Source organism: Pseudopipra pipra, chromosome 3 (assembly GCF_036250125.1).
Source record: "Pseudopipra pipra isolate bDixPip1 chromosome 3, bDixPip1.hap1, whole genome shotgun sequence".
NCBI lineage: Eukaryota > Metazoa > Chordata > Aves > Passeriformes > Pipridae > Pseudopipra > Pseudopipra pipra.
The window spans coordinates 49,532,637-49,558,484 of NC_087551.1; the positions used below are offsets into that span (position 1 = coordinate 49,532,637).

At 35.5% G+C, this 25,848-nt stretch overlaps 1 protein-coding gene across 4 annotated transcripts in view; it reads left to right on the forward strand.

Annotated features, from left to right (window-relative positions):
* The window catches only part of ADGB (androglobin), a 109,343-nt gene that overhangs the window by 76,706 nt on the left and 6,789 nt on the right, over nt 1–25,848 (forward strand). For 3 of the 4 annotated variants that reach the window (XM_064649067.1, XM_064649064.1, XM_064649066.1), the window contains 8 exons: nt 689–782; nt 2,284–2,418; nt 3,226–3,379; nt 8,515–8,702; nt 10,293–10,477; nt 16,471–16,670; nt 17,829–17,940; nt 24,674–24,771. In XM_064649067.1, the coding sequence (XP_064505137.1) occupies nt 689–782; nt 2,284–2,418; nt 3,226–3,379; nt 8,515–8,702; nt 10,293–10,477; nt 16,471–16,670; nt 17,829–17,940; nt 24,674–24,771 (1,166 nt within the window). The remainder of the gene's footprint in view (nt 1–688; nt 783–2,283; nt 2,419–3,225; nt 3,380–8,514; nt 8,703–10,292; nt 10,478–16,470; nt 16,671–17,828; nt 17,941–24,673; nt 24,772–25,848) is intronic. The other variant, XM_064649065.1, reaches the window with a different exon arrangement.

The window sequence follows — 25,848 nt, forward strand, 5'->3', positions numbered from 1 at the left end:
TTTTTTTCTCTCTTATTTGTCATTACAGTAAAGTGTTACTATTCTTGCCCCTCTTTTTTTTGTTGTTTTGTTTTAGTTTTCCCTTCTCTTTCCATTGCTAGTTGCTTATGCAATAAAGGAGAATTTCACCTAAGTCTTGACAAGTCAGACAACAGGTCCAAACTAGTTGCCTAGTCTTCATCTATGTTCTGTGAATAGAAGTAGACACCTTGAGATGACAACACATCCTGTCATGTCAGAGGTATCCAACATGGGTGGGATTAATTACCTGCTGGAGCTGCCCAATTCTTTTCTTTTTAGCTGCACAGATAGCCTAGGTACATCCCTTCCTGGTATCTGCAAATGAGAGTTGCTTTGAATTAAAGAGCCTATTCTCTGAGGACAGAAATTACCACATATCACCACATGTTACAGTGAAAAAGCTGTAAATTAGAGAAAATATTGATCACATCATTTTTGCAGTTATAGGAGTGCTGAAAAGTACAAAGGTGATGAACAGTGGAATATCCTCTGTCAAAGGAGAAAACAGTTTTCAGCTCAGACTCCTGTAAAACTACAAATAAAAACTAGTGATTCATAAGGCAATTTACTTGTATGAGTGGCATTTTTCAGAGGTATTTGACAGGTGTAAAATTAGAACAATGCAGAAGTTGGATGTTATATTTTCTAACTTTTTTATTATTTCTAGGTACTACAGAAAATGCTAATGTTGAAGAAACCTTGAAAACATTGTGGACTATGATTGAATTAAATTTTGAACAGTGTGCTGTAATGTTGTTAAGGTAATCATGCAATAAATAAAACTATTCAATTGCAGGCAGTAACATAGAATTGTCATAAATTGCTATTTCACAAAATAAACATGGTAAGAGCATTATTAGGTTTAAAATTACAAAACCCTGTTGGAGGAGATGAGATGTTTTCAGTGAAGATAAGCTATGCTTTATTCTGTGTACCCTACATGAGTAAAATCTAATTTTTAGGTATGTTACAGATTTTTTTTCCTACAACTTGAGCTACAATATTATCTTTTTCCTGTATTTATTCTTTTTTTTTAGTATCTTGTGGGCTGTTTTGTAAGTATAGATCTGATACTGATTCCTCAGTTAAGCAGTTAGTTAGTTGATTTAAAGAAACTTTTCCATTCACGCTATCTGCTAAGGAATAGACATTAGAAAGGGAATAACTATACTATTTAATGTTACCACCATTTATTATATAGTCATAGGACTTTTTGTTGCACTTGCTTGAAGCGAAGTAGATGTATTTCTAGGTAGATGCTTTCGCTGGTATTTTATTACAACTTTTGCAAAGACAGCTATTCCAATTTCAGTAGTGTTCATTAAGCCATTTGCAAGCATGACACTTTTTGAGGATCACGTATTTCCATTAAGTCATTCAAAAATATCTCTTCTAGTGTTCACACAACTGATCTAGCAGTAGATCAGTTCTTTCAGGGGTAAGGAGTCTGAACTAGCAATAATTACTGCCTGTGGGTGTAAATCCTTACTCCCTATAACCAGTAACTTGAGCAGCACTCATATCAGGTATAATTTCATTTTACTTTTTAGTGTTTCTAATCCTGTGAGACCTTTGTATGTTGATGATATCAGGACTTTGCAACCCCAGCCTTGTTCCAAGTATTAGACCTCCATTTAAGATTTGCAGCACCTCTAAATCAGCAAATTAGATGCAGTTTTTAGTCTGCCTTCAGACTTTTAAAACTTATGGGTTCAAAGGCATTGTCCCAAGGGATACATTTGGGTGTTAAAGTCATGCTGATGTGCTTGTGCTTAATTTTTTTTAGCAGCTGACAGAATTGCTTTTAATATAACAAGCTAGCCCCTTGGTCAATAAGTTTTCCTTTTATCCCTTTCTTGTTCAAAAAAGTTTTAAAATTAAATAAAGGGGTTTGAAATCTCCTAATGATGCCACAGCTTGAAGATGACCGTTTAATGTAAAGAAAGTTGTATTAACTGATATCTATTTAAAAAAAAGAGGTAAAGTTTTGTAGAAGCCATAACATTTTTGGCTATTAGAAGAAATTGTAGTCATAGATAGACTGATGGAGAGAAATACGTGTATGTCTTTGCCATTAGCTCTGAAAAAGCTGATTCCTATGTGATTTTTTTTTCAGAGAACAGCTACTAGAGAAACATTTTTATATTTTTTTTTTACATTCGTGCACAAAGCAGTGTTATTCATTATTGGAATAAGTAAAAGTCAGGATATATGTGCCTTCATGATTAGATTTAAATATTTATCTTGTTTGCTGCTTTCCAGAGAAATGTTTAAAAGAAACTGTAAGTCAATTGAAAAGTTTCCTTGTTATGAAGATGAATGGTGTAAAATGTCTTTTGCTGACTATGCTGTAACGTGTGCTGATCACCCACCACATGTGTGGTTCTTGGTTTTTAGGTGAGTTTCATACAGCCCTATGTAACTCTTATGGGAAAGTAGTGCTGATACACTGTGTTTTTTCACTAACCTGCTTTAAAAACTTACTTCTATTTGCCTACTTTCCCTAAATTCTGATGTATACTTGTCCTGGTTTTGGCTGGAGCAGAGTTCATTTTCTTGTTCATTCCTTCTTCATTTTCTTCCTAGTAACTGGTACAGTGCTGTGTGTTTTGATTTAGTATGGGAATAATGTTGATAACACATTGATGTTTTGGTTGTTGCTGAGTAGTGCTTATCCCAGTTCAAGAATTTTTTTGGTGTCTCGCACACTGGCAGTGGGAAAGTGCATATAAATCTGGGAGGGAGCATGGCCAGGACAGCTGTCCTGAACTGGCCAAAGGGATGTCCTATACCCCAGAACGGCCTGCTCAGTATATAAAGTGGGGGGAATTACCTGGAAGGGGGCTGATCACTGCTCGGGAACAGGCATTGGTCAGTGGGTGGCGAACAATTGTATTATGCATCACTTGTTTCTCTTGGTTTCTGTTAATCTCTCTCCCTCTCCTTATCATTTAAGTTATTAATATTATTAACATATTTATTATTATTTTTTTTTTCAGTTATTAAATTGTTCTTAATACACGAGGTTTACCTTTCCTTTCTGATTCTTCTCCTCTGGGTGGGTTGGGTGGGGGGAGTGAGCAAGCGGCCGTGTGGTACTTCATTGCTGGCTGGGGTTAAACCGTGACAATACTTTTGCTTTGTGTTACACAAATCCCTTTTTTTGTGAAAATAATTTTGATACTATTTGAATATTTTTTTTAGAGAAATATTTATTGTTCCAGAAGACATGCTTATAGTGACAAAGGTGTATACCACTATCCCTTCTTGTAGACTTCATGTTGTTGATAATGACACACTGGAGGAAATGCCACATGTCTTTTTCGAAGTGGCACCTCATGTTTATCCCAAAAATAAGGTAAATGCAAAGAATTGCTGTGAAAAGTATAATTTTAAGAATAATAAGTGCCCGAATTCTTTGAACATTTTTAGCTATGTCGTAGTGTTCTACTTAAAAGTGCACCCTTATTTATTAGCAAGTTTGAACAGAGATTGTCGCTAATTTGCTTCTGTGCTGAACCTTTTATAGTGAAGGAATAGACTTAATTTTGTTTGATTTTTTTTGCTGTTGCTAAATGCAGAAATATCATTTGGTTCCCTGTGCTGTGCTATTCTGTGGGAATGTAGTTGATGCTGATGCTGTGCACGTGACAGAACAGCCTTCAAGAGTTAAGGGTCAAACTAAAAATAAAGTTTAAATAGCCTTTTATAAATCATTCCTACAAAAACTAGACACTAAAGGTAATTGCAGCATTGATGCCAAATACAGCTTTAGACATGCTCCCCCTCCCAAGTCCTGCATGTTACTTTGGAAGCACTGGTGTAAATTACTTCTAAAAAAGCCTCTATATTGTTAAATAATTATTACCGTTTCCCATCCTCCTGCCTTTTGACCTTTGGGCTAAAGAAGACACTCTAGTCAACCTTACCTCACAAGTTATATGTTCTACACTCTTGATTACTCTCTTCTCTGGACTCTTTCCAACTGCTGTTATTTGGGGTTTTTTCCTTGTTTATCATGCATAACACTGAGCACAGTAAACTTTATTCCAGTGTATAACTTGTGGCCATACAAATGGTGAGTAAGGAATGTTAAGTTTACATCTTGTGGGCTTTACTTTTGCTTATATAACCAACTGTGATGCTTGCCCTATTTTGCAGTGCCATTGCTACTTCATGTACTTCTGTAACCCTAGTACTTTCTTGAAGAACTGAATCCTGTACTTTATTATTCTTGAGTAAATATAGTGTATTTCACTACTGATTTTAATGCTGTTTTTTCAGGCCATTTCCCCAGTTTAAAATAATCTTTAATTTTAATTTTCTCTTCCTCTAAAGCTATCATACTTCCTAGTTTGTAATATTAGCTAATTAAGCATATATATTCTCCATTTCACCATCTCAATAGATATATATTTTTAATAAAAAATTTTGAATGGAATCAGGTTCAGGTTAGATCTTTGAAATCTCACTGACTGCATCCTTCTCTTTCAAAAGGAGCCGTGAATATGTGCTTTCTGGATGTGATTGTTCAACAGTCACCCTAATTTCTTCATTATGACAGCATTTCCTTTGGCTTAGAAGAGTGATCAAAGAGACAGTGTCAGATATCTTCTTCTTTCCCATACTGTGCTTTCCTAAAAAGGGAATCTTGGTTGGATTGACAGGACTTATTCTTTACAGTCTTTTTGCTATGTTGAGGGAGTTGCAAGGAGTTCATACTACTAGTTATTTCATGATGCTTTCAGCCTTTGGGGTTATGCTGACTGATACTAAGTGCCTTAGTGTCCTCCATTAATTATCAAATATAATTTGAATGTTTAATCATTGTTTTAGTCTGTTATTTAATTATCCTTCAGACAGTTCAACATTTCATCAGACCTAACTAGTCCAAATTCTTAATTTATCTGTATTATCATTTACTACTTAATTTCCTATTCTGGCCTGCCTCTTATCTCTTAAATATTATCCCAATCTCAACTATTCTATTCACATGTTCACAGTTATCTTTTAGTGAAGACACATTCTATTCACATTTTAGCCCTCTCAGTCTCATCTGTCAGTACCAAAGAATTGATTCATTTATAGTCTAACACTGTAGAAGCAGATTTCTTGTCTTTTTTTTGTAACTTCAAATTTCATTAGACTTTTTTTTTTCCTTAGAATGAACTTGCCTTATCTAGTGTTTATAGTGAATATAAGCTGAATGTGACAGATAAGGAGTGCTACTGCTGGAGGACAATGCTTTGAAAAGAAGGGTTGCAGACAAGCTCTTGAAGCTCTCAAAACTAATTGGGATACTCAGAAATGGTGTATGGATTCCACCAGACAAGGAAATTTGGATTGGAATCTGTCGGTGGCAAGTGGCAGGATGCAAAAAGAAATCTCAGTGGTGACTGCTACTTACTGCTTTTCAGGAAAGTGACAGGTTGCACAATCACAACTTCAGATTTATTTCAGATCCTGCTTAGCAGGCACAACTGTCTGGTTCTGCCCTGCAAGGCAGTTTTTCCATTTCCCTGATTTCACTAATTCTTTCTTAGACCTTCTCCCATTTAATCTATCTTTCTTGAAGAAAGGTGTCCAGAATCATACACAATGTTCAAAACAAGATCTTACCAACGCTCTGTGTAGTACAGTAGTTTTCATGTTGGAAATGCCTGGGATTTTATGCCCTATCCAAGTACATACATTCTGTAATATTTTTTTTCCCCATGGGTACATCACAATAGCCTCAGTGATTCTGTCGATGACTAATGGTAATGGCCCTTTTTATTTTATTCCTGTGCTTCACTATTGAAGAAGTCCTCTCTTAAACAGATATTTCTGTTATTATTTGCTAGACTAATGGCTTATATTTCATAATATTAAATGTGGTTAATATCAGTAAAGAGTGATTTTGAGAGTATTAAAACAGAATTGTGCAGGCATGCTGTATTTTCTACCTTTTCTTGCCACATTTCTTGACACTGCTCTTGAGTTCCTCAGTAAGAATATAACCTTATACTCTACCATTTAGCTTGTTTTCTTTCTATTTGTAAATGGTTCACTAATGTTTCAGTGGACCTGCCCAAGCTATTGGAAGCTCTATTGATGTTTTGACAACACATTTTGCAATTATTATTAAACAGAGAATACAGCTGTATTTTTTTAATCTGTTACATTTCTTTATAAAAATATTTGTAAAAAGCAGTCAACAATGTAATACATCAAGCAAGAAATTATATGGTTTGCCTGCATTCCTAAATATCGGTATTATTACAGAAAAAGTCTTTTTTTTTTAATACACCTCCCAGTTAGTTTTGCTGCTTCAAAACTATGACTCAGCAATTTACCACACAGCTAAAAAGAAATTCTGTCAACAGATACTGTTATTCTGCTGCGGAGAAACTCCTGGAACACATTGAAGTTCATTTCAGAATAACTGACAATTAAGATAAAATCTGCACACTAACAATAAAGTTTGTTGTCATTTTGCGGACATTACAGTCTAGATAGAAACTCTACGTGTTTTGCATTATTTGGATGTTTTTATTCTGCATTACATTTTCTTCTTCTGTGGGACTTTTTTCTCCTGGTGGATAGAGTTTTGTGAGGTTTTTTTTAGTTCTTTTGCTTTGTTTTTAAATTCTGCTCTCTTTATTATTCACAAGTCTTTCAAATGGATTGTAGAAAAGGATAGAGATAAGCAATCAAGCTTCAGCTGACCTGCGTAGATAAGAGTTTAAGAAATCACCACTACCAACATATTTAGTCTAGAAAAAAGAAGTCTGAGCAAGGACACTGCTCAGTTATTTGTCTTGACCAGTCATAGAAGGATATAGGGGAATCATCTTACTTTGCCAAAAAGTTGGTTTAGGTGGTATATTAGAAAACAATCCTTTCTGATTCTACAGATGGTAAATTGTAACAAGATATCTAAGTAGGTAATGAAACTTCTGAAAAGTTTTTTTAAGAAAGAGACATAAATCTGATGGGATTGTCTAGATCTTTGCTCATTTCTCAGGAAGACTTGGTGTTCCTGCCAGCTGCAAAATTTAGTTATTGTACTTTCTAATTGCTCATGGTGTTCAGAAAATGCTCACTCAAACAAATTTTTGGTCTTGTCTAAATTTTCTGCATATTTATAGCGAATGTTAAGATTGTATAACCTTATCCTTATAAGTAGGCATACAAGAGAAAGTATTTTTCTCATGCACCCCATGCTGTCAGAAAACGCTTGAATATTTGGCTAAACCCCTCTCAGTTTCCAAATGTGCTTGTTAAGAACAGGAGGGCCTATATGTAACTATATGCTTAACTAGATATTTAAATAAGTGACTTCTCCTGAATCATAACTTTGAGAGGTTGCTATTACCCTGTGGTGATGAAAGGTTGTAAAGAGCCTTACAGTTACAATTCCACAAACTGGAATCATGAATAATTCATTTTACTTTGTTTCTAAGTATTTCTGAAGTCCTGAGTCCCATAAAGCCCTGCATTATTGGGTAGTTCTGAAATCACAACCCATTTATTTTAAGGATTTTTCAACAAAGCTGTTTTTGCTTGTAAATACTGTTTTATTTAAACTGAAATTTAGCAGAAAACTGAAAGAGTTAAAAGCTTTCAAAGAATTTTCATCTGGACTATCTCTTGGGTGGAACATGAAGTTTTAATGTTTGAAATAGAGAGTTCGTAGAGCTGTCTTAGAGAATATGAAGAAGGGACTTAATCCTGAGTTCCCCTGTAACACTACAACTGGCCATTGCACTCCTTATATCCCTTTTTCCTGCGCCTGCCTCTTAAGTAATCACATTAATATAGCCTCCCTTATTACAAATAAAAATTAATCAAATTTTGAAGCTTTTTAAGTTATACTCTGGTTCCTCATATTCCTATTCTCAAAATTCATAAAGAACACATAAATCAGCACCAGGCTTATTAATTGTGTGTTTCAGTTTTTGTTAATTTTTTACCTGAATTTTCTAATACTAGAAATATTTTTTCTTAAATCGACATCTTCATAAAAATAAAATTAATATCTTGAAATTTCATGCTGTACTTGCAATTGCATTATTAAAAGTGGAGGCAATATTAATTTAACCTCAAATTTGAAGACAGAAGTAATCCGGCCTCTAAATTTCCATGCAGCAAGCTCATCCGCCTTTACTTTCACACTGCCTAAAGCATGAAGGACATCTTAAATCATCAAATAATTTGGTTACAAAGTGACTTCGGGATTTGATTGTATCTGCCCCTAAAAATACCTGCCAGCTTTGAAGTTAGATTAAACTGAATTTTACTTACTGTGTAACTTTTTGCCACATATAAATTGCTATAATAAGAGATGCATCATAAATTGAAATAGAATAGAATTATAAGATTCTTCCTTATGAAGGACCTCTTATTCTATTATTAAGTGTAACATGGACAGAAAGTGTGTTGCATGTAGTCATAGAGTGCATTTTAAGTAGTTTTATTGCCGAGTAAAAATGACTTGTTTTCCCCTTTCAGAAAGGATACACTTTTATGGCTGAAGCACATACTGATGACCTACCTCTGGCAGCTGGAAAATGGAAGCTCAGACTCATCAGTTCTCATAGTCCACTTCCATTTCCCTCTCGTGAGACTGTAAAAAATGTGTATTCTACTAGACTATTTAAAGGGCATTACATACCCAACAAAGAGCATATAATGTTTAGGTAAATATTGAGGGGAGAATGATTGATTTTTTTTTTTCTATGGGTCATCTTTGACAGAAAAGTACGTCGTTCCTTTTTCTTAGAAGGGGAGAGTATTGAGACAAATATCTAAATTTTATAGACTATCAAATTTATCATTTGGTTTGTGAAAGTGTAATTTTCTGAAATATTGCCACTGCTTAATGAAGAACTGGTATGAAGTGCACAGACTATGACTTCAAAATAATAATAATACTGAAATAATACTGAATAATAATACTGAAAGCTCGATCTTATCTGTGTGCCAATCGCTGGAATTCTTTAGTACTTTGGGGGATTAAATATGTATTAAAATTGAGATTTTGCAGGTGGGGAGGAGACACAAAATTTGATGCATTTTTTTTCAGCTATTCAGATGAAGCTTTAAATAATAAAGGAATGCAACACTTTCTTTCCTGATATATCAGACCAATTTCCATCTTGCAGGGTTGGTAGAAAAATTTACATACATTTTATTATAGCATCCTGATTCTTTGAGGAGAATATAGTTAATAAAAATGTGATTTAGCTTTTATTAATCCTTTTTTAATTGGTTAAAGTTAATTAAAATAAGTTCTGTCTGAGTAACTTCAGAACCGACCGCTACTAAATCACTATACTGAAGTTTACACAAAGGAGTACACACTGCACTAGAACAGGCCCTGTGCTTAGAGCTGATTAAATTTATATATTTTGAAGTTTGATTCCAGGACATTTTACCTTGATTCCTGAAAATTTGTTTGAATATTTCAAACCAATGGATTATTCTTGGATTAAATGTCTATTCAGCAGAAGAAACAGTTTCAATATAAATGAAAAAAGCATGTAATGGAAACGTAACAAGCGGACTCAAATTTTTTAAACTCTCTCTTTCCTGATGATTTTTTTTTCCTTTCTCCTCTCTGATCTTACTAATCCTTAAAAAAAAATATTTTAAGATAGTTATATATTTTTGGCTCCAAATGTGCTGAAGTCAGGATAATGGAGTTTGTGTGTTGTCATTTCTTTGCTCGTTTGGTCAGATTAGTCTAACAATTTGTATTTATGGACAAAAAGCAAATAATATATAAAGTCCTGAGTCACGGCAAAACAATTATTTAAATTTTGTCCTCAGATTCTAATTCTACAGTCTTTTAATGCAAAAGTGTTTTAAGTTGACCAGAGTAGCAGCTGCTATCAAATGAGTTATCCCTACCCTTTTGAAAGCAAATAATTCTTTTTTTTTCCCCTCAGGTACATTTTAAATGATACTGTTCCCTGATCTGGTTAACCATATTATTCTACAAATACTAGTACAGCAGGAGGTAAAATGTGTATTTGGACTTTCAATAAGGCAGTGAAAAAAATAAATGGCTAGACCTTTTTTGCAGAAGCAGCACTAACTTTCTATGTGGATTTACTGCACTAAACTTCAGTAAAGGAAGCTTAGTCCACCAGATTCCAAGAAAACAGTTGACTACAAACTCAATGTTAAGTGTGTGCTTCCAGTTTGGCACAACATTTAGGTGGTTTCCTAAAAAAATTATCACATGTAGTTGGTTATATTGCTATAATGTTTTTCTTCCTATTTAGGTATTCAGTAAAAGTCAAAGCACCACATACTGCTACAGTGCAGGCACAAACCTCTAAATCAGATGTGTTCATTAAACTACAAGTCCTAGATAACGAGGAAGAAATTATAAGTGTCACTGGAAAGGGCCACGCAGTCATCCCTGTTTTTAATTTCCTGAGTAATGGATCACTTTTGAGCTCCCACTGTAAGTATTGCATTCTATATTTGATAATTTTATTCACTGAGGAATATGCGTTCTTACAATAATTTTAGGTAATCACAAAAAATATTATTTTTTCCTACTCTTTTCATAAAACCCTAATTGCTCTGTGATTGAATGAAATCAGCTACATTTTTGAGCAATGAACAGAAGTCCTTGGCCCTCAACAATGAGGAAAGTCACTGAAAGGATTGATTGAAATAAGGTGTCTAGCCTTATTTTCTTCCTCTGCCTTTTGGTCTTGTTTTATAACTGCGTAACGAGTTTCATGGATAGTGAAGTAGCTTCTCAAGCTGAGAATTTTTATGCATGTCCTTGCATGTCCTTGAGAGTTGAAATAGATTTTATTTTCAAGATCTTGCTATTATTTGTTTGATCTTAAAGTTCAAAAATTTTGGCTGTTAGGAAACTGATACGCAGACAATGGGACATGGTAAATAATTCACAAATTACACCGGGCCTTGTGGTTTAAATGCACCATCCTAAGCATCACTCCTTTTAGCAGAAGCACACGTTTTATTGTTTTTTCATCCATCATATGAGCTCCCGAGTACAAGGCAAAAGGCTCTTGAATAAATGATGTAATACTTATCCTTAAGAAAAACTCTCCATTTTTTACTCTGACTTTGCTACAGCTTCCCAATGATACTCATTGAAATAGGAGACAGTGAAGGAAGAGCTACTTGTTCCAGACTTACAAAGTTGCAATAAAAGGCATAAATGTCCATTATAGTATTGTAAATTCTTTATCATAGCAACTTAAATACCAAGATAGAGTTATAACTCATGGGAACACTTGAATTTAAACAAAATTTTGTTTGTAACTTTCATCGAAAGCTACAGCAAACACTTTACATACTTTCAGCAGAACAGTTGAATCTGAGAAGTTTATTTGCTCAGAGTTGGGGTTTTTTCTTTCTTTATTTTAAATTTTTGCAGTTTTGTTAGCCCAGTTCTTGTTAAAGGTGAGAACCAGTGTGTGGTCAAAGGTGCTAAAATCCATGTATTTTCTCTTAGTACTTTGAAACTAGTGAACAAAAATCCAGCTGTAATCAGTTAAAAGTGACTTTCTGTAGTCCAGCAAACTAACACTCTGAATCTACTGCATGCCCAAGTGTGGCAGCATAGAAATACTGTGACAAGCGGCAAAGAAAATTAAGCCAAACTCAGTGGTGCCCAGTGAGAATACAAGAGTAATGAGCAGTAACTTAAATGTAGAAAATACAATTTAAGCATTTTGTTTATTTGTTTCATTTTCACTCTCAGGGCGTCAAACACTGCAACACGTTGCCCAGAGAGTTTTTAGAGTATTCATCCAACTAGATATGGCTGTGAGCAACTTACCCTATCTGACCCTCCTTTTAGTAGTTGAATTGAACTAAATGATCTCTAGAGGTGTCTTCCAGCCTCTGCCAGGTCCACTCAGCCTCCAGTGATCCTGTGATATCAGTTAGCAGTTAAGGCTTATATTTTCTTGGATTTTTTTCTTAATGATACACAAATAGTCCAGTTTCCTTGGATGTGCTGTCCCACTAAGGAAGTATTGATTTATAAATGGACTTAAAAGAGAGAGCCTTTGGATTGAGATATATCAGTATTCTGCTATCATCCCCCTCTGATACAGTGATAAAACTTGGGTCATACTCCAGAGGATAGACATTCTCTTTCATGCTTTATTTTCAGACTTTCGAAAGTTAAAGCTCTGCCAGACTCAGTACTCAAAGAGCTACTATCAGACACTATTAGCTATTTGCTACTAGCATTTTTATTGTTTGGTAAAATTGGAGATGGGCTGCTAAAGAAGCTAAAACAAAACTGAAATGAGAATTTTGTCATCTGGAAGTACTCTCAACCAGTTGATTGACATTAGATTTTGAAATGCTGTTTGACTTTACTGTTCAAAGCCAATAAATACAGTTGAATGGGGTACATAATTCTCAAGACTAATTTTCAAAAATTGTCCCTGTAGTGCTCAGGTAATTTTAAAGCAAAAATTAGGTACCATCTACCTGCCTCCATTCCACTTTTTATATGTAATAGATTTTATGGGCTACTGCCGTGCCATCTTCTTTCATAATCTTTGTTTTCCTGTTTTCTATACACCTCACTTTTTAATCAAACTATTTACATTTTATTTGTATACTATTTTGAATTATTCATTATATTTGTTTCATTTTGAAAACTATTTCTTCATAAGAATTACAAGTTTGCTTAAATAAAACAGATGTTTATAAGCTAACAAGTCTGTTATTGTCCCTCCATGGACACCACTGTACATAAGATAGTAAGATATTAAAATCTTCAGTCCTTTTGTGAAGACTCTTAAACAATAAGTCTTCTTTAAATCTGAGTTTCTGCCTGTTTGACCATATGGGAACCTGAGGCAAAGACAAGTTGTTCAAATACTGGGTCATTGCTTTGTTAAAGCCCCAACAGAATTATACTTCATGTGCTCACCTCCACTATTTTGAACTGTGTAGTTTTCACGATCCTTTAGAATAGTGTTCTATATGAAATTTCAATGCTGTATAGGAAAAAATAATAGAAAAAAATAAAAAAAATAATAAAAAACAAGCTATAATTTTAGACTATATTTGAAGGTGAAATGAATATTCTGATGCCCCTTAAGTGTGTGTGAGTATATATAGGGAGTTGCCATTTGGAAGGAATGACTGTGAAGCTGGTTTTTTTACTATTACTAGTATTTTTACAATACTAGACCAAGTGGCCTTAATGCTGAAGTTCTTTTCCTTAAGTATATATCTTGTCTATCACAAAGAAGGTATTTTGTGTAAAATCTTTCAGAACATCTAAACTAAATGAAAATATAATGAAATGTACTCATTATAACCAATACTACTGAGTGTCTGTAGGTTTAGTAGTGGTTCAGTTTATGGCATTATAAAAGCATGTTTCTTTGCTGTTGTCAGAAGTGTTATTATGGCATGTACAAAACAATAAAGGGACATTCAGAAATACCGATGCCAAGTTCAGGTGGAGAGTTGCCCAACTGATACTCAATACAAGAAAATTCATACTGTCAGTATCTTTTTGTCCCCTAAAACAGTGTATTTTCTCAGAATAGGAGGAATCAGAAAACACTACTATACCATCACCACCAAATTTGTCAGTTAAGCCAGTCGCAATCATTAAATTCGAAACTTTTTCACTACCACGAATGTTCTGCCTCTCATAGAATTGATTGCTGTGTTGCTAGAAGTACTAAGTGACAATATTGTGCAAGCATCACCAATGAAACATTATCTCCCTTGCCCACCCACTGCCTGTTAATTCATCTCCAATCACAATATCATATTCTATAAACGTCTTTTGCAGCTCAAAAACTACATTAAACTGATTGATTTTAAATATGTTTACCTCTTCTGAAGTGTAGCAGGTGACTTGGACCTCGAACATTTGCTTGCCAATAAAGGAGTTACATATTGACACACACATTGCAAGCACAATTTGGTTTGTAGATACAAGCACAGCAGTTCTGTAAGCACAGATGGGCAAGTGAATGCTCATAATGCTCTTATTTTCCACAGTAACAGTCTGATGCAATCCTGTTGCAAAGTATCTTTCAGATATTTGTTTGAATCTTGAAGCAAGGTAGGTAGGAGTTCCTTCTAGTCAGAGCTTTGCATAGGAAAACCAAGACTGAATATTTTTATATGTAGTAAGAAAAGTAATTTGGTGTCACAGCACCACCTGGTGACCATTGCTAGAACTATTGGGTATGTATGTATTTTTGTGAGCTTTTCCAAGTCATCTTTCCAGCAAGGAAAGCAGAATGGGGGATTCCATCATTCTGAGCTGAGTTACCTTCATGGCACGATCATCATCTGGGCAAACCGTTATAGAATTTTTCAATTCTAAAGCTCTTCTGGTTTAGGAGAAAGAGAAGAGGAGGGTAGTGAGGCAATTGTAGCCTAAGGACCACAACCTCCCTTGAAATCTGCATACCTTGATAGGTAGCGATAAACTCCTTCAGAGGGCAGTGCACATCTAAAGCCCAAGCTCCAGACCTCCTGGAGAGGAGATCGCCTCTCTGGTGACTTCAAGAATGAGTACATTTAGTTGACCTCACTGCTTTTACAGCTACCTTTTTTGTAAATTAGTTGCACTGGCCCTTGCTGACAGCGCTCAGACAGGCATTGAAGATCCTTCTTGACTAGAAACTTTTATGCAAATATTGCAGATGGTAACCTAAAGGCAGTTTACCTAATTAGAATATGTCTTTATGTAGTTTTTCTTCCATTTGGAATACAAATTGTGTCTTTGGAGCAGGTTTTCACTCCGATGTAGAAAAATACTCAAGATTCTGGTATTTGGATAATATTTCTTATTCATCCAAATGTACTTCCACTGAGTGAAAGACAAATGATTTTGGTTCCTTCCAATGAAAGACCTAATTCTCTAACCATTGTGAATTACATCTACTGTCACCTTTGCAACATGGGAAGCTAACTGATACCTGGAAGGCTCAGCAGCATCTACCCGAGTGAGAAATTATTCCACAGATACAGGCTTGTTTAGGCATACCTGTTGCAAAATAACACCCATGAAGTTGCATCACTTTAAAAAACGGGTTAGAGGAAATCATATATTGTCTTCCTTCAAGTTTCTCTCACAGGCTTCCTTACCAAGAGGGAGAGCTCAGGTGCTAAAGATTCTGAATGTAATGCAGGAGAGCAACTCATAGCTTGTGATTAGGAGTTTGAGACCTCTTGAAGAAAGCATCTCTGCTAGGTCTTGTTTTCATTTCCTGACTTCTGATTTTCTTAGGAGCAAGGAAGCACTGGCTTATGCAGAGGAAAGATACAATAGGAAGTAATCCATGGCATTTGACTTTCAGAAGAAACAATATTTCCTGACTCCCATTGATTTTCTAGTGGCACACTGAACCACTTACTTGGCATCTGTACACTGACACACCACCAGTTAATTTTGCTGAATCTGATCTAAAGTCCTGTCGCCTCCTGTGAATTTCCCTGGATGTTTCATCAACCATGACACTGTGCATTTTTCTTTTCAAGTGTTGCAATAATGCAGTTCTCATCCTTTGCTTCTACTATAAACCTTGGAGAGAGTAAAGCCTTACTTGGAGAGAGTAAAGCCTTTTGTCCTCAGTGAAGTCAAAATTTATCTCTTTCCCAGTTGATAGTGGAGCTGTTGTTAGTGTAACATAGGGGAAGCTGCTTCCCCAGAGGTGTTAATTTCTGCCGTTATTCAATTTTTTTATGAGATGTGCACTTCTAGAATTCTCTTTCCTTTCTCTGTAGACGTGCAGGCAAGAGAGTATCAAAAATTTCATGTGGCATTAGAAATGAAAACAAATTTATGGTTTTCCTTAGGTGACAATGATATAACATCATAAATTATAGACTACAAATAATTCTATAGCTCCTTTCAAGATTGGCTTTTTCTAAACTTAAGTCAGCTATGGTCTTTGTGCCAGTTTGGCACAAAATTCACTTTGTGTCAGTTTGACACAGAGATACTTGATAAAGCCTTCTGCAAGGTTAGGAGTTGCCAGAACTGTGGCCAATGCACCTTTCCCCTCCATCCACAGTTGTACACATTTTTTTTAATTAGGTTATCCACACAGAGACTCCATCATACAGAGTACAAGGATATCTATTTTCTGTAATGGTGCTGTTGTGATTAGTGCGGGAAAGACGGGTGATGTAGAGGGAAAAAATTTATACACTTTTTAAATAGTAACATTAGTTATATATACACAGTCTTTCAAATTTCTCATTATTTACTTTGAAGAGATTTGTGATTTGCACGCAAAATGAAATCAGTGTACTATTTGGAATAAGTATAATTTTAATTGGAACCTTGTGAGTATAATACAGTGTGAGAAAATTGACTGTGCTAATTCTTTCTCTTACTTTCTGGGGGCATGTATTTACCTTATACCAATAATTCATGGAATTTCTGGATTTTTTTTTTTTGTTGTCATTTTGCAGCAAAAACCCCAGAGATTATTCAAAGTAGTACAAAGAAGGAATCAGAAACTGGACAATTAAAAAAACCAACTCATGATTCATTTTCAAAGGACAGCAAAACTTCTTTGAAGCCAGAACTTGTACAAGAAGATCCACCTACGTTAATAGATGAATCTTTGCCCTTGGAAAACTTCCAAAATATTGTTGGAAGTCCACAACAAGTAAGAGATTACAAATCACTGGGATTTGGGGAAAAACAAAGAAAAACAAAAAAAAAAAACCAACAAACACGATGAAGGGGTATTGCTAATTCTTTTGGTACGTATGGAAATCTTATATCCCGAGGCAAGAACAAGGAATCCAAAATTAATTGTTGGTAGCTTTTGAATTAAGTGACGAAGAAAGGATAATGTACGTGTATGAGTGACTAAATAAGACGGGAGTTTCATATCAAGGGGATATATTCTGTCTTTACATGTTCTTCATTTGACAAATCCAATTCAAGTACAGAATAACTTTCAGCTAAGGACCAAAAACTACCAGAAAGTAAGTTAAACTTCAGATGCTTAAATGTGAACTTTCTTTGAGATATGTTGTTAGACAAGGCCATCTTTTATAGTTTTCATAGAGAGACACCTATTTTCAGTCAGCTAAAAGCTTTAGTAAAAGACACACAATATCTGCTAATAGAGCCAAGTTTCTCATAATGTCAATACCTTGGATTTTTCTTGATGTCAGTTAGTATTATTTATCTATTTTAGAAAAATAACATATATTTTCTAGAGCAGTTCTTGCTTCTCTATCTCCAAATGTTTCTCTGCTGCAGTTTTTCTTAGTTGAGTTCAATTGCAACAAAATATTCGAAGAAAACCAGGGCTGTTCCTTTGACTCAGAACTGGCTTTAGAATTTGGAAAACAATTTTTAAATATAGCCATTTCCTGTTCAGTTTAGACAATGTTTAAAACAACCTATGGACCCTGTCACCTCTTCCTCAAATTAAGGCATCATTGAGTGCTAGTATTAGGGCTCAAAGCCCTGTAGTAGGTCTTAAGATCAACAAAAGTCTTTGTTTTAGTACATGGCATACATAGGAAAGTTACATTGAAATCTTAAAGGAATGTAGCTTCTTATTGTATAGCCCAGTTTAGTTTCACTTGATAAACACATGATTAATTGTTTGATTTCACAGGAATTAAAATAAAATCTGTGGAATTAACGCTAATTTTTTAAGCTTCTTGTGAATGCTTTTATGTGCAAGCTTGTAAATTAATTATGTGTTTTATTTGCTGAATTCAATAGCTGGCAGTTTACTAACCTACAGGACTTGAACGCTTGCAGTACTTGTTATGTCTTCAGCATGCTGCATTTTCTTTCACAGTCTCACAAGTATATGATTCAGGCACTAGTGTTATATGAAAGTTGGCCACTTCCTGAGGATCACACTCTTTCTGTTCAGGAATTGGAAGAAGAGGAGAAGGATGAAATCAAAGGTAGGTTGACCTAGGCACATATTTATTCAAATGCATCTTGTTACTGATATTTAAAAAAATCCCATATTTCCCGAAGCAACACGTTTTTTCATTTATTCATTGCTTGAGTGAAATAATTAGGGAACAAAGCTTTCTGTTCTGTAGGTCTTAGAAATTGCATGAATCTACAGCTTCAGTTCACAAATTGTAAAGAAATCTGAGAGTACACTGCAGAACTCAGCTTCTTAGGGCTCATCTTTAGGCAGAGATCTGGAAAGTTTTAGAAGTATGACTGCTTTTACAGTCAGAGAGACTGATGAAGTCCCAATGCCCTGACAAAGTATATCCAAACATAGAAATTTCTACTGAAACTACAGAAACATACCTACTGGTAATTTAAGAAAATGCACTGACAAGAGGGGGAAAAAAAGGCCTGATTTGGGATATATCTTGCTTCTGTACTGCTAGGAGAAGAATTTAGCAGGAGGAAAGATTAGGAGAGGTCTCAAGTACAGTATATTCAAGCCAGCAAAGGGACAGAGAAATTACAGAAGTTTGTTTTTTTTTTCCCTGGATTCTCTTAGCGTTTCTTGTTAACGGACAGAAAACACTAAACCCAAGGTGTATTAAAAGCAGTTAGAATACTAGTCAATATCCTAATAATTAGATGAATGTCTCATATTTGCTTCTTCTTTTAACACTGGGGTCAACATGAAGTTATTTAGATCTTAATTATGTTAAAGTTTATCATGCCTGAGAGAGGCAAGGCTGCTGCCACTGCCACCCCCAGGTCCAACTCTTAGTGAGGCTGAAGATGTAGTCGCAACAAGCATATGCAGGTAGACACACATGCACAGTATGTATCTCTATCTATCTATCTATCTATCTATCTATCTATCTATCTATCTATCTATCTATCTATCTATCTATGCATTACCAGCTACACAGATCACAGACAGACAGTCAGAGCACTCTCACAAACACAGACATAGACAGCACCAGCGCCTTCATCCTGCTTTCCCTTCTCTGGCTGGAAAGAATGGAAGTTCACTAGAGAGACTATATATTTATATAAAGGTGGATCCTTCCACCGACTGGACTTAGACACCTAGTCTGCACAATAGCTGCCCCCTGCATCCCCTGTGAGGCTGCAGCCCTACTCCAGCTGCTGGTGCAGGCTGTCATCCACACACGCATGCACCTGATTGCCTTGTGCCCTCGCCCCTAGGTTCCACCATTCAGTTAATGTCCTGTATCATTAATATTAAAGATCTATAACTCAATTTTTAAAATAAGTAATGAGTAATAAGCAGATATTATTTGCATTATCCTTCCTCATAAACATATACTTACTAAAATCCTTCAATTTTCTTAGAACAATTTGATCTTTATTTACTAGTGGTATATCACAATCTAGTTACATATTTCTACTTAAATGTCTGGTGGGGTTTTTTGTTTTAATTTCTGGTACCCTGGACTGAAGTTAGATTCAGCAGCAGTAATTGCTGACGTGCATCATATAATTTCTTTGATTTAGGATGTGTGCAATATTTGAGGTTTTTTTCAGTCTTTCTTCAGTTATCATTACACAACTTTACAAAGATGTATCTTGTTGATTTACTGTAGTCCTTAGTCAGTTTTAGTAGTGTTTGAGGAGCTATGTCATGTAGGGTTACAGTCCTGTACACAGCTTTTTAGTGGCGATTTCACCTGCTTGTAGTTTGCGGCGTTTTTCACAAAATCATCTTTTCGTCTTGGATGATTCCATTTACTCTCCTAATTTTCTCTTTAAAGATAGACTGCTTCTTACAATACACATCCTATTGCATAGTCTTTATGCTTCAGAGTCGACTGTATAGTAACAGCTTGCACTTAACATACCAGTCATGCTACTGGTGTGTATCCTTTTATACAGCTGTTTCCATGTCTAGAAAACTGCAGGTCAAAGGAAGTCTTTAAGTTTCTTCACTACTTTTCAGCCCATATTATTGAAACTTGTCTGTGTCATCCTCATGTTTAGTCCTAGGTAGCAGTATTCCAGTTCATAGCTTCCTTTTTTCATGTTAACTGATGCTCATTTGCAGTCAAATGTACTTAAGCCACAGTCAGTGATAACGAGCGCTTTTTGTTTTAGGATTATTTTAAAGTGTAATTTCTGTGTCCTCTCATAACTGCTGCCTTTCAAGGTAGCACAAGTCCATTTTACAGTTCTTATTAACTGTGTGTTTCTGTTTATACAAGGATACCAGCAGATTTAAACTGAGTTTAAAAACAACTTATATCAAGAAGTTTGAACATTACCTCTCACTGTATTTACTATTTAATATTTATTTTACATACCCCTGTTAACAGTAATATTTATCTGGAGTGTGTACTATGGTTAAGTGGTTTGGGGAAAAAACAAACATTTAATCTTTTTTCTGATTGTGAACTAGTCTTAAATCAGTTTGAAAACTGAGTTTTACCATTTGAATCTGACAGCACCAGTTGTTAAACACACAATTCATATAATAGTAATGTTGACATGTAACCAAAAAGGTATTGTCTCACCATGTGATTTTTAAGAAAGCTGCAGTGAGCTGGATGAAAAATTCCTGCAACAGATTTTCACCATTTCAAGTATCACTTTTTCACGTAAGGCAACAGTGCCATCTGGAGTTAATTTTGTATTAAAACTAATTTATCGTGGTAAAAGCGTATTTCAACTTTGTATTAACGGTTACTAAAGATCTCTGGCATACAGCCACTGTGATAATTTTGTATCTGTTGATGTTTGTACTTGTGAAAAGGACTGTGTTATTGTTTTAGTTTAACAAGACACCAATGTTTGCTAAGGAGGGCATGCTAGGAAAAAAACAAACTGAACTTCTCCCTCTAAGTTATTATAACTTTGAAATTAAGAGGCTTCAGCTGAAAAGGTGTGGAAAAGGAAAATAACAGCTCTTTATTAACATATATATATATATAACAAACCTGAACAAGCAACCACAACTTTCAAAACAAGTCCTACTTCCCCTCTCCGTGTAACCACCCCAAGCAGGGGCCACTCGCACATTTCGGAAAGCAAGGGGTGCAGTGTCTCACTGGCAGGCAGCAGGGAGGTGTTACAGGCATCCTCGAGGTGGTGACTGCCGTGGCTCTCCCGTGACAGTCAGGGGCCATCCGTGGGTCCACACTCCCACTCCCGTGCCTCTCTGCAGTTTTGATTCTTTTCTCTCTGTTTTCTCTTTTTTTTTTTTCTCCTTCTTTTGGGAATTGTTAATGCAGCAGGTCTTCAATAGAAAAATAGTAAAAAATAAGTAAGGCTTGGATTATAAATTCCTGTGTAAAAGAGGAACAATTAGCAGGCAATCTTGCAACTGCTAGTACCATTTTAAGATCCATGACTATGTGAACAAAATCCCTTTAAGATTCATCTTGTACATATGATTTTCAACTATTATCATTTTGGGTTCTTTGGTTTTATTTTTCTTGTAGTAAGATCATAGGTTTTATTGTGCAACTGTCCCAACCCTGAGTTGAATCATCATTTGTGCTGAATGCTGACTGCAGTATGTGTTTTCCATATTGCCTTAAATTAACTGAAGAGTATAAGCTGTTGTTAAAAGAAGGCTGTCATTCAACTGGGAAAGCAAGGGGAGATAGGGCGCCCAATCCAGGTAGTAGAGATAGGTTTGAAAAGGCAGGACAGGTAATAACCTTCGGAATATTCCCTTTTATCCTCCAGGGCTGGGTATGTTCCTCCCACTGGTTTTCTTTTCCCACGGGAGAACTTGCTGGCTCATGCCAAGGACAGGATTCCATGAGATGTTTAACAGAATGTTCAGTTCTTTCTCTCTTTATGTCTCTCCCAGCTTCCCTGTCAGTAGTGATTAATCACTTGCCTGGTGTTCAATGAACAAATAGATCACTGAGGATAAATGATGGTGCTTTAGACCTCTAAGTCATGCTCTAACACCACACTAGTACTGCAACCATATTGGTGGTTTGTTCCTATCCTGGTGTATTTTTACTGTAACTTTAGTGTCTGGATGAGCCAAACTTTGTAAAGATTTTTGACATTGCTATCCATTGAGTCCTTATGAGGGCCCAGTCAGAGATGGGAAAAGCAACATCTGAACTTCTCAATCTTTTCATAACAAAATCTGAAAGTCCCTCATGGGATGACTAACAGTCATTACTGTCAACTACTGGGTAATCCCACTAAATGCTCAGAGCTTATTTCAGACAGCAAGGAACATGATATCTTATCAAAGAAATTTTCAGAAGACTCCACTGTATTTTACCTGTGAATAAGATCGATTCTCTCTAATTTGAATTTCATAAATCAAAAGTAGCTCTCTATCTTGCCTAAAAAATAGAATTGATGCATCTCATTCTGAAGTTATGAGTTTCAGATAGAAATCATTTGGTGTAATTGTTTATCTTGTCATAGGCAGGACATCAGACTGGACGATCACTATGTTCCCTTTTGGAATCAGATTAAATGAATTTCCGAATAAATAATTGAAGAGCAGTAGAGAAGCTAATTTTAAGAGTTGCTGTTGGTCTGTGTGATGCCCAAGCTTTTCTTGGTGCTGTACAGATATAAAAACTGCCACTGAAAGTTTGTGATGATTGATGCATAAGCTGTGAGCTGGAATGACCTTTTACTTTCTGTGTCAACTCCCTTTCTTATTATACCCCATACAAAGCATTTGCCTGGCTTAGCCCTTAAAAAAGCCCCAAGGAACTACTTACATCTCCGTTTGAGTCAGAGTGGATGGGTTGCATGCTATAGTGCCAGACTGCAAACAGTGCCCTCTCCAGGTATATCTGGAGGATGATTCCAAAGCTGGGGAGACTGCCTGCTCTGCTGAGGGAGTGGGAAGGGCTGGGAGAACCTGGACAGTGCAGCATACTGTTAGCTAGGAGAACTCAATTGAATCCTATCCTAAGGATTCATATCAGGAGTTAAAGAAGGTAACCTCATTCAAGCCCTGCCAATTCATATGCTTGCTTATTATTTGCTAACTTCTCTGTGTATACAATAAGTTTTGAGAATCAAAATGTTAAAATTCAGAGTGGTAAAATATTTATCAGAATCAGAAAAAAGCTTGTGATATCCCATGACACAGAAAGTCTCTGTCTGATATAATTTAGCTAGCTCCACAGAATGCCTTTGAGTGTTTGTGTAAACACTAAATAATTTATCTCTAAAAATTAATAATTCCTTGAATAATGCATGTACACCAGCCTGGTTTATAGTGCTAACATGTTATGATAATGTGAAATTAAATGGAAAGTCATTTATGTAACCATAACTTCCAATTTGCTTTATATTTGCATTTCCTCTGGAGCTGTTTTAGTATATTCAATATTTGTGGAGACCGCTTTAGTTTTTGCTTTCATTCTTTAATGTATGCCTTGGTAGCATTGAATGAATGAAAGCTTAGCACTTTGGTGTCGTATATTTTTTAAGCAGCATGAGGAGATAAGAATAATATCCTTCCTTTGAAAATTCTTTGGGATTTAAAGTACAACATATGATGTAATACACATATATATCATATAATATATATTTGTATGTGGAGTTATATGTGTGTAATAAATATGTTTATGTACATTTATTATTTGCAATTGTATATATCCATATAACCTCAGCCATGACGTTGCAGATCTGATCCAAAGCTCGTTAATTGTGCAGCACAGTGATTTGTCCTCAGTGGAAAGAAATTAGAAAACCATAGATTAAGTGAAAGATACCTTATTATTATTATCATCAGACTGTGAAACAATCACTCATATCCACTTTTTTCTAAGAGAAATCCCCTGGTTTATTGTATTGACTAAATCTAGGTTTTCAGCATTTGTCTCAGTGTTTCAAACAGTATGAAGGTGGAAAGAAATGGAGATTTCAGGCTCAGCTTTTTAATCTTTCTCATAGTGTTTTGGATTGATTCCTGGTTGTTTCAAATGACATGTTCCTTCTGCTATTAAATTTATATTACAGGCTTTATTAATTAATTTATTTCAACAAGAATATGACATGCAAAAAGTCTTGTTAACAGCTCCCGCCAGCTAAGACATTGCAGAATAAGTGTCAATTCTCAGTATCTTTAATTCAAATATATAGTATACACATGTACTGATAATATAAGTAATTAAAAATGTTCTCAGATAGTTCTGAGAATGATAATTTCACATTTCTCAAATATGTTTCTTTGCCTTAACTTCCTTGATTTTTGGTGGGATGTATCCTTTTTTCTGTTCTTCACAGTCTCAGGATTTCAGACAGCGAGAATATTGACTTTATCTATTTCAAGCTTCTTACCTTCCTAGTGCATAAAGGTAACAGAGATATTCAGGCTGTGATTCTGTTCATTTCAGTATTTATACTGACACATACACAAGGTAACAATGCAGTGACTGATGGCAGGGACCATGGCAAACTCATGTTTAAGCCCTGGGTAAAGTGCTGTTTAGGACAGATTAGGCTGTTGCAGTATGTCCACCTTTTGAGTCTGTTTTGAAAAAACTGTTCTCACATTTTTTCTTGGTAGTATTTGAAAGTGTCAACAGATTAACTGGCTGTTCTTTGTCTCTCTGTATGGCTATTTTGTGTTGTTATTTCAGCCTGAGTATTATATGAGGAATTATATTTATGGATAATGGTGATATTCTCTAATTCATCATGCATTAAAACTACCTCTGAGTAATACATGGGGGAAAGGAAGAGAAGCATAGCTTCTCCTAATGCTCACTTCTTTTGAAGGACAAGAGTTTGCACATATTCCTAGATCAACCAGAAAACAAAGAGCATCTGAGAAGATAGAAAAAGAGAAGTCCCAAAGAGGATCAGTTGAATTTCAGGTGAGAACAAAGACAACAACTGGATTTGTTGAATGTGCCATCATTATAGTGAACATAAATATATTCTCAGGTCTGCAGATTAGTACTGCTAGCATTTCCAGTGTATCCCTTACATTTCTCTGTGTTCTGCTTTGCCACCTTTTTAGATTTAGACCTGTAAAAAGCTGAATTACAAAGGTTGAATGTAAAAGATGTGCATCCTGGATTTAGAGATGCAATGTGCTCATTTCTTTGTTTATGTATAAAGGAACTAGTGGTTGTTCCTTTTGTTGGTGTAGTTTCTGTCTCTGCTGAAAGTTTATTAAATTCCATGAATTCATCATATTTGCATCCCATTAGTCCCTCATTGTAGTGGCTTTCATGGCTTCCTAAGGAGATGAAATAGGTCTTTCCACTACAGTCAGTTCCTGTCTCATATATCACAATTGTCATTAGCTTGCAGATGTAGAGTGGCAGAAGAATTCATATCTACTTGCTTACTTAGAGATTGTTCTCATCTGTGATGGGGTAATCTGGGTGTTTTGTGGCTGACCAAAAGGCTATTTGCCAGCCTTTATGCCATAAAAGGAATAATGTTATTGATTGCAAACAGATTAATGAAAGGCAATGAAGAAACTGACAGCTCCTTGTGTAATGGTATTGCTTTTGCTGGGAGTTTTGCTGCCTCATGGCAGGTAGTTCAAGGGGAGAACAGCTCCACAGAATTTTTCATGAAGAAATCTCGACTGAATTTTTTTGTTGACTAAACCTGCAAACTTCCCTGTGACTCATATCCACATCTAATTATACAGAGTTCTTGAATAGTGCCTTAATCCTTCTTTCAGAGCAGTCTGAGTGGCTGCAGTTTAGCTTTTTGGCCACAGAAAGTCAATGAAGCTTCAGGCTATGTCAGATTCCTTCCTTCAGCTCCATTGGTGGGGTATACCAGGGATGCTGGGATGATGGTTCTTGGGAGTTCTTAAGTCCACCACTGAAACAAATACAAGTTTCAAGATGGAGCTCTTGTAGATAAAGAAGATGCCCACCTTTAGTCTCAAATAAGAGCTGAACTCCTTACTCTGCTTCTAAATCTTGGGC